Raw genomic sequence first — 10,008 nt, 5'->3', positions numbered from 1 at the left:
TCTAGCAGGGATAAGGAGGTGATTATCCCCTTGTATAAGGCAATGGTCAGGCCACACCTTGATTACTGTATACAGGTCTGGAGGCCTGATTTTAGTAAGGATGTAGAGCTGCTGGAATGAGTACAGAGAAGGGTAACGAGATTGGTGATTGGAACAAAGACTTGCTCTTACGAAGAAAGAGCTAAACTTCTGCAAACTGCAGTGTCTGGAGACTAGGCATCTGCAAAGTGATCTGACTGAGGTGTATAAGGCCTTGGATGGTTTCAGCAAGCTCAATGTTGATGGGATTCTTCCTCTTCCCCAGCTTAATTGCTTGAACGGACAAATTCAAATTGAGGAAAGACAGTTGTAGACTAGATGTGTGGAAATTTGCCTTTAACCAGCGGGAATTTGATTGCTAGAACAAATTTCCATCTATCGTGAAAGTTGACAGCTTAAATAAATAATCCAGAATAGGCAAACATTTGGAGTGAATGGAGGGGTGAAATGGGAAAGGTGTTTTTTTTTTTTTGGCTAATACTGTATAATCTTGCTTTCGTGCATCATATGCTTCTAGTAATGCTAACTCCATAAAGAGAACACTGATTTAGACACAAATGTGCAGTTTTATGCAATGCTGCAAATAGAAACTAACTAATATAATTATGAACTCAGTTTAATACATATCATTAAAGGAATTTTACAAAATTCATTCATTTTGTTCTGAGGAGCATCCAGATTTAAGGCTAAATATTCAAAAATTAGGTACAGAAGAAACCTGTTAAAACGTGATGCATTAGAATGCGAATCTACTTAACACAATGCAAGCACAGCTCCCATTTTTCATCAGTTTAAACGTGTTTTTAGTCACTGAAGATCAACATATTGGATTCCTGGTGAACACATGGCATTATTGTCAGTTTAATGTGAATCCACGATACACATTATCCTTTGATTTCCGTAAGAACAATAATAAATAGCTTGTAACTTTACTTGCTGACTTATATCGCAGAGGCACTCGCTGGTTTGAAAACTCGACTTAAATTTCTCGAAACAGAAAAGGTAGATTCCACTTTCAATTTTACAGTTAAAAAGCCTGGTAAAACTCCAGTTTATGGAGCATCTCCATACTCTATGAGAAAGAGAGGAAGAAAGCAGTGTTTGCAGTGAAGGCACCTCTCACGCATTGTTTTAGTGTTGTTTACTGCTGATGTCCAAGCACTAAACAACACTACAAAAGAAAGTAAATGATAATTTCGCATTTACTGCTAAAATCAGATGTGAATTTGCCTCCAATCAAACAATCGGAAAGGCAAATTATGCATCCACAGTAATCAGCCAATCACAGAACCCAACAGGACAACCACTCTGTTCTTTGGCCATGCCGATAATGTGGTGACAAGGTTTCTCAGTAAAATGGAGATCGGCCACATGATTTTTCTTAGACAAAGTATTGTAATTATTGTGCAAAAAAGAAAGTTGATAGTACCTATGAAGTTTGAATACCAAAAAAATGGTTAGAATTTTCTAACACGATCCAGCTTATATAGCAATGTGATTCTTTGGACTCTGAGCATCACACTGTAATGGGTTTAACCTGTACTATGCTCTAATTGGACATTTCAACTAGGACAAAAAAAAAAAAAAAAAAAAAAAAATATTTTAGAGTATCAATCACTTTTGCTCAGACATGACTGACAACTTTGTAAAATACTTTTAAAAGTATGTTACAAAGTATTAAAAGTATGTCATAAATGGAACTATTATAATCAATATAAAACTTATTACAGAAATATATTCCTGCTATTTTATGTTAATTAATATTACTGTTTTGTAATCGTTACAAGGCACAATGTATTCTACCCTCCAACTCCTTAGCATACAAGGATATTTACTTACTCATCACTCTCAGATGAATCTTCATCCATCTGACCGTTTTCTTCCTCACTTGATTCTTCACTAAAGTCAGATTCTTGATTACAATCACTATCATTCATCCTTTTGTTCTCATCACATCCAGATAAATGCTCATTTACTACAATATTTGGTAATGTAGAATTAAAAACACCATTAACACAGCTGTCCTCATCTGATAATTCTGATGAATTTTCTGAACTAGGTATCGCTCTTAAACAATAAGGCAACACTTCTCTCATTCGAAAACGAGCTGCTCTCTCTAGAAAAATAAAATGGAATAATTAATGCAAAAGTTAACAATTCCTGGTTAATAGTCCTTTTAGTCTAACATTATTATTACAATCTTGTACATCGATTCCTATCCAAATCATAACAATTTACTTGAATAAAAAATTATTCTGCCTTAACCCCTTCCAGGAACATTTTTTTCTGGAAATTGGGCTGTGACAGATCGACTTTTTTTTTTTTATTTTACAGATTAAAAGTATGTATCATGCAAATACTCACTGTACAGTTTGTGTTTTTTATTAATTTTTTTCGTAGAAAATACACTGAAGTAATTAACCCATTTGGGCTATTCTGAGTTATCTTGTGTATGCCAAAAAAGTGTCCAATTATACAAATTTTTTAAATAAATTAGCGCTTGAGTTAAAAGAAAGGAACAGAAAAACTCTTCATCACTCATTATATAAATAAATTTAAAAAATCGAGTGGAAAGCACAAGCAGTAACCTCTCACCACAAGCAATAATCACAAACTAACTACATTCTGACACATGGCCACCCCAAGTGGATAGGTGAGGTAAGTGTCGCTTACAGGCAGCAGTTCAAGAGGGCACTGAAATATTTTTCGATATTGTTTTTGTGAATCATTTTCGTGGGTTCAGTATTCTACATTTAGGAAGGCAAATTAAATTTTGCTTACTGGCAGCACAGGAACGCACACTACTCTTCTTACATTGCTGTACAATATAAGTAAAACGAAAGCCAGTCGTCTGCTGTCAGGCGTAAGAAAATCCTGAGAAATTTCGGGATTTACCTGGCTAATGCAAAATTAGCCAGATAAATGCCTGAGAAAATAAGTTTCAGTCCTAAATATTGAGGTATTATTGTTTGCTTCGGGTATTATTGTATCCCGAGTTATTTCGTGTAGTTCCAAATAACTTTTTAAACTAAAAACGAGATATCTCAGGATAATCCATGAAGGGGTTAAAGAAAAAATTTTGGAAATGGTTCAAAGAATTATCTTTTAAACCTATTTAGAACTTTTCTTTAATTAAAAATTACTGTTGCCACTCAACAAATGTGTGTAGGCATAGGTAGAGAGATGAGAAAGAAAGGGTAAAAAAAGAAACATGTATAGAAATAACATAAATATTCTATAGTTACCATATTACTTTTTGAATTTTCATATTTGTGCTATATATCTCTTCCTCTCCACACAATGACTCTGATGAGTATAATAAGGAACTGTACAGGGAAATAGAGTGGGCCAGTAAATCAGAGTGTCTTATAATGGGAGATTTTAATTTCCCAGATATTGACTGGAATTTGGGGGCTGGATACTCACACACTAGCAGGGCTTTTGTGGATTTATTGGATGATTGTTTTCTACATCAGCATGCTCGGGAGGCAACTAGAGGGAGTAATACTCTTGATTTGATTATCAGCAGTGATTCTTCATGCATTAAGAATCTGCAGATAAACGAACCACTAGGTGGCAGTGATCACAGTGTGCTGAAGTGGGATTTACTCAAAGAGGTAACTACCATTAGGGGTAAAGGGAAGGGTTATTGCTTCCGTAAAGGCGACTACGATGGACTGAGACAGTATTTAAATTCTATACAGTGGGACCAACTGATGATGTTACCAACAGCAAATTCAAAATGGGAAGCATTCAAAGAACTTATCTTGGAAGCTACTAGGCTTTACATACCAACTAAGAAATATTGTTCAAGGTTTAGGCCAAAATGGATGTCAGATGAGCTAATGAGGCATATGGCAGAGAAGAAAAATGCATGGGATACTTACAAATTAACACATGACACAGAAGCCTATGATAGATACAAGTTGATATGCAACCAAGTTACAAAGGAGGTTAGGCAGGCAAAGGCAGATTACGAGAAATCCTTGGCAAGGGATGCAAAGAAAAACAGCAAAGAGTTCTTTACTTATGTAAACTCTAGAAGGAAAGGGATGAATCAGATTGGTCCACTTGATATTGATGGGTCAAGTGTTGATGATCCTGCTCAGGTGGCTAACAAACTAAATGAATATTTTGCATCGACATTCACACATGAGGAGTTATTCAGTGAGGGGAATGCCAGAGGTGTATTCAACTCTAGCAGTAAGTTACAGAATCTTGAAATAACTGGGAGTAAAGTGGAGGAGAAACTGTTGAAGATAAACACAAGAAAGGCACCCGGGGTGGATGGGATCTATCCAGTTATATTAAAGGAGGCAGCAAAGGAAGTAAGCAAACCCTTAGCCATAATTATGAGAGCTTCCTTGGACTCAGGGGAGGTACCCATAGACTGGAAATGTGCAAATGTGACCCCAATTCACAAAGGAGGATCAAAGGCTGACACAAGTAATTATAGACCTGTGAGCTTGACTTCTGTTCCAGGAAAATTAATGGAGGCACTGGTTAAAGACGCACTGCAGGATCATTTAGACAAGACTTCAGTTATAGCTCAGACACAGCATGGTTTTGTTAAGGGGAAGTCTTGCCTGACCAACTTGATTGGATACTATGATGCAGTCACAAAAGAACTGGATGCAGGGAATAACTTTGATATTATATACTTGGATCTTAGAAAGGCTTTTGATACTGTTGCACATGGAAGACTGCTACACAAATTGGAGCAGTGTGACATTGGAGGCAAATTGCTGCTATGGATAAAGGGGTGGTTGAGGGGGAGAAGACAGAGAGTGGTAATCAATGGACACTGCTCATCGTGGACTGATGTTATTAGTGGAGTCCCTCAGGGCTCAGTGTTGGGTCCATTATTGTTTTCTGTATTTATAAATGATATTGATGATGGTATATCGGGATTAATGTCCAAGTTTGCAGACGATACAAAGGTTGGCAGGGTTGTCAAGGACACTACTGACACTATGCTTCTGCAACAGGATCTGGAAAGGTTGAGCAGATGGGCTGAGAGGTGGCAAATGAAGTTTAACATTGACAAATGTAAAGTACTACACATGGGAAACAGCAACCCCAGAGCAACGTATCAACTCTATGGTACAACACTGACAGTGGTAGAGAATGAAAGGGACTTGGGGGTGGTTGTGCAGGCAGATATGAAGTTCCCTGAGCAGTGCAGACGGGCTGCAAGAGTAGCTCATGGAGTATTGTCAATGATATACAGGAATTTTTCCAGCAGGGATAAGGAGGTGATTATTCCATTGTATAAGGCGATGGTCAGGCCACACCTAGAGTACTGTATACAGGTCTGGAGGCCTCATTTCAAGAAGGATGTAGAGCTGCTGGAACGAGTACAGAGAAGGGCAACAAGATTAGTGAATGGAACAAAGGGGTGCTCTTACGAAGAAAGGCTTAAGTTTTGCAAATTACAGTGTCTGGAGACTAGGCACCAGCGAGGTGATCTGATAGAGGTGTATAAAGCCTTGAATGGTTTAAGCATGCTCAATGCTGATGGGATTCTTCCTCTAGCTCAGAATAATCACCTGAGAGGGCATAAATTCAAATTGAGGAAAGACAGATGTAGGATAGACGTGCGGAAATTTGCCTTTAGCCAGCGAGTGGTTGGTTGGTGGAACAGACTTCCATCCCTTGTGGTGGAGGTTGATAGCCTAAATAAGTTTAAGGCTCAGCTGGACAGGTATTTTGAACGAACAGAGGGGTGAAGTGGAAGTGGTTTTTTTTTTTTTTTTTTTTTTTTGGCTGATGCTGCATAAGCTTGCTTTCTTGCATCAAATGCCTCTACTAATGCTAATGCTAACAACAGTGCTGATTATTTTTGAGCGCAACATGAGGACATTCACTATTTGCTTTACATTTTATTTGTGTGTGTTTCACAGATGGTCTCTGAGGCTGGCCATGATTACTTTTTTATATATATATATATATATATCACAGATATAACAGTGCAGTATGGGGCATGTTCCAATACCAAACTAGAATGCAACTAATATTCAGTTTACAACCAAATCAAAAAAAAAAAAAAAAACCTATCTGGAATAGCATTCTTGATCCTGGAGACCTTATATGCACATCAGAGGTGCAGTGTGCGTGCATGAAACAGTGTTAATGTGAACGCTGTCTAGACAACAGAGCATGTATGCAGTGTTGCTAGATGAAAAGGAGAACTGTGAAAAGTGAACCCCCTTCCCCCAATCAAGCTAATTTACTCCTCCTCAGATCACTGTATTGTGACTATGCACTCTGAAGCAGGGTACTGGATATGATGTTTTTGTAGCATGTACTGAGGAGAATGGAAGTGCATGTACTGCCTGTCACACATTGGTTTCCTATGTACTTATGTATTAATATTACAGGCAGATCTCCAAATGACATACAAAAACGGAAGAAAACAATTTAACTCAGTTTCAGTAATAAACTAAAGAAAGGATAAACTGGTGTGAAGTCCATCAGAATCCTATGTACTTTTCCATAATGCTCCTGATGTTACACCAATCTGAAAAATATTAATCAAAACCTTCTGCTTTCTGCCCTGCAGCAGAAAGCAGGGCAGAAATTCCAACCTGTTCAAGCTTATACAGCAACCTCTCATAAGGGACCCAGTCAAATGCTTTGCTAAAGTCCAAAGAAACTATATCAAAATTGTTCTCTAAATCCAGCTCAGCAGTAACTGTGCCAAAATAGTTAAGCATGATTTACCTACTAAGTTAGTTAAACATGATTTACCCTTAACAAAGTCATGTTGTGTGTCCTTCAGAATGCCATATCTATTTAAATGTCTCTCGATTGCACTCTTAATAATTTCCTCTGATATTTCATACCACTGAAGCCAGACTAACCGGTCTGTAGTTACCAACTCCACTCCTAGAACCACTTTTATGTACTGGTAACACTTCTCCAATCCAAAGGAGCCCTCATAATTAACCTCAACAGTTCAATACACTCGATTGTGCTCTCCCTCAAACAGGGTATATGCCATCAAATCTGGGAGCCTTACTTGCCTTTTATGCTCAAAAGTTTTCCTAATAAACAATTATCTGTAATTATGATATCGCTAATTTCATATGGCTCTGCCTCACTCGCACAGCCTCATCTCAGCATGGTCTTTTGTAAGTAAAGACAGATGCAAAGTACCTGTTCAATTCATCCACGTCAGCTGAGTTGTCTAAGACTTTCCCACACTCAGTGCACAAGAGTCCAATCTGATTGGCTTTTTTCTTCCTTGTATTTGCATACATGAAAAATTCCTTGTCCTCATTCTTTGCTCTCTGACCTTAGTTGTGTTACAATCACCTTGTACCTGTTGTAAGCTTCAGTACTTCTCAATCACTCTGTAACTGTATTTTGTTATATTTTTCCACTCTATTTGACTAGCCAATTCCAGTCATCCATTTCTGCATCCTCCTAATGCAACGTTTTCTTAAAGGTATGTCTGCATTCATGGCATCTGTGATTTTTGCTTTAAAAGTATTCCATAATTCAAATGTATTTTCCATAAGGTTGTATTAAATAGAAGTTAATACATCCTTATATACTTTGTGTAATCCAATTACAATGATAACTGTTCCACAAATCTGTAGAGTAAACCTTCAAATGCTTTTGTTTACTGCTTCATATCCTTTAATATTTCTATGGAGTTTCTTTACGACCAAGGTGGATATTCTGTGCACTTGCTTTTTCCTATGGTTTCATTCCACTCTACATTAATCTTCTCCTTTACCTTTTTCTTTGTTCCAGTGAAAATCACAGTATCCATTTTTTTTTTATCTCTCCCTTTAACTACTGCTTCCTTCTTGAAGAGGCTCTAATGTTCCATGCTCCAAAGAGCATTCTATTTCTGTTTTTCCTATCTTTTTCCAAAAGAAAGATTTGAAAAAGGAAATAGATTTGACTGGAAATACAGCAACTTCAATGCCAGGGCACTGATTTGCTGTATTTCTGATCATTCTAGTCTGTGGATTACTGGCAATCCACTAGCAACCCACATATCAGAATGATCCAAAATATAACACTTTATGATCAATGAACACCAGCTCATAGTATGAGCAAGAAATATATGTAGTAGGTGGATTACCAATGATTTCATCTAAATATAAATATCACACAATTCTTGATATATTTGATAAAACTTAAATTTACTTTAAATTGAAGTAATTATACACTTAAATGTAAACTTAAGGTAAATATCGACAGAGGTAGTGCTCAATGAATTATACAATTGCATGCTTATATATATAAAAAATAAGAGACTTTACCTCAATGCTTTTTTGTAGAATGCTTCAGCACACCGAACTCCTGAATTCAACCAAACATAAAATTATTTAATGACTTCTCTCCCCCAAAGACACATGGATGGCTCGACATGTTTGCAACTGATAGCTAAGGACCCCAAACCCGATCACCACCACCACATAACCCTGGACGAGAGAAGGCAATATGTCTAATAAAATCAATAAAAGGTTTGTGGAGAGTAATAGTTAAAAAATAAATTAGTTAAAATAATTTAGAAATCAATTTGAACAACTTCTTTCCTAAAGAGTACTGGGGCTTTTCGACAGTATGCCTTGGTCACAGGATAGGAGTAACGCAAGTTAAATGAGTGAGACTTTAATATAGAGATTATTCGGTATCTTGCCGCATGTGCAAAAAAGTCCATGATTCAGATGAGATATGGGCGATATACATTAACAGAATTTAAGTGCATTTTGATTTCCAGGGTTTCGGCGATTAATAATTTAGTGTAGTTACACTGTATACTAAGTATTTTGGACTTGTTAAATAAAAAAAAAATAATAATAATAAAAAATAATAATATGGTTTTCACTGATGCCGTGGAAAGCTAATTCCAAAGCACTTGCCCTAGAAGCACGAAGAGAGGCCAAGTGTCGTTTCACTCGCACATCCATCATACTGTTGTGTATAGAAGACTACTGTACAAATTGGAGCAGAATGGTATTAAGGGTAAGTTGCTACAATGGATAAAAGGATGGCTGCATGTGAAAAGACAGAGGGTGGTAATCAATGGGCACTGCTCTTCATGGACTCCCACAGGGTTCGGTGTTGGGTCCACTGTTGTTTTGTTTATTTATCAATATTGATGAAGGTATATCAGGCTTAAGTGTCAAAGTTTGCAGGTGATACAAAGGTTGGCAGGGTTGTTAATGACAGTAATGGCAGTGTGCTACTGCAACAGGATCTAGAAGATTGGGGAAGATGGGCTGAGAAGTGGCAACTGAAGTTTAACATTGACAAATGCAAAGTACTGCATATGGGTAGAAGTATCCCCACAGGAACGGACCAACTGTGTGGTACTACACTTAGGGTGGTAGAAAAGGAAAATGACCTGGGAGTAATTGTGCAGTCAGATATGAAGTTTTCTGAACAATGCAGAACAATGCTGCAAGAGCAGGTCATGGGGTTTTGTCAATAATATACAGGAATTTTGCTATCAGGGAAAAGGAGGTGATTGTTCCTCTGTATAAGGCAATGGCCAGACCACGTCGTGAGTACTGCATATAGGTCCAGAGGCCTCATTTTTGGAAGGATGTAGATTTGTTTGAGCGTGTACAGAGAGGGGCAACAAGATTGATGAGGGGAATGAAGGGATCCCAAGAGAGGCTTAAGTTCTGCAAATTGCAGCGGCTGGAGACTAGGCACCTGGGAGATGCTCTCATTGAGGTGTATAAGGCCTTGAATGGGTTGAGCATGCTGAATTCTGATGGAATTCTTCCCCTTATTCAGATTAGGAAACTAAACATAAATTCGAATTGAAGAAAGACAGCTGTAGAATAGATGTGCAGAAATTTGCCTTTAGCCAGCGGGTGGTTAATTACTGGAACAAACTTCTATCTGTCGTTGTGGAAGCTGATAGGTTAAATAAATTTAAGGAGTAACTGGACAAACATTTAGAGGGAATGGTTGTGTGAATTTTTTTTTTTTTTTTTT

General features: G+C 37.4%; 1 protein-coding gene across 2 annotated transcripts in view; it reads right to left on the bottom strand.

Annotated features, from left to right (window-relative positions):
- The window catches only part of LOC150077445 (chromatin remodeling regulator CECR2-like), a 285,275-nt gene that overhangs the window by 87,063 nt on the left and 188,204 nt on the right, over positions 1–10,008 (bottom strand). For both annotated transcript variants that reach the window (XM_090386312.1, XM_090386313.1), the window contains exon 10: positions 1,879–2,155. In XM_090386312.1, the coding sequence (XP_090242438.1) occupies positions 1,879–2,155 (277 nt within the window). The remainder of the gene's footprint in view (positions 1–1,878; positions 2,156–10,008) is intronic.

This window comes from Mastigoproctus giganteus, chromosome 12 (genome assembly GCF_048544385.1).
Source record: "Mastigoproctus giganteus isolate SK-2022 chromosome 12, ASM4854438v1, whole genome shotgun sequence".
In the NCBI taxonomy this organism is placed as follows: domain Eukaryota; kingdom Metazoa; phylum Arthropoda; class Arachnida; order Uropygi; family Thelyphonidae; genus Mastigoproctus; species Mastigoproctus giganteus.
Note: the sequence above shows the minus strand (reverse complement) of the source record. Positions and strands in the feature narration are given on the sequence as shown.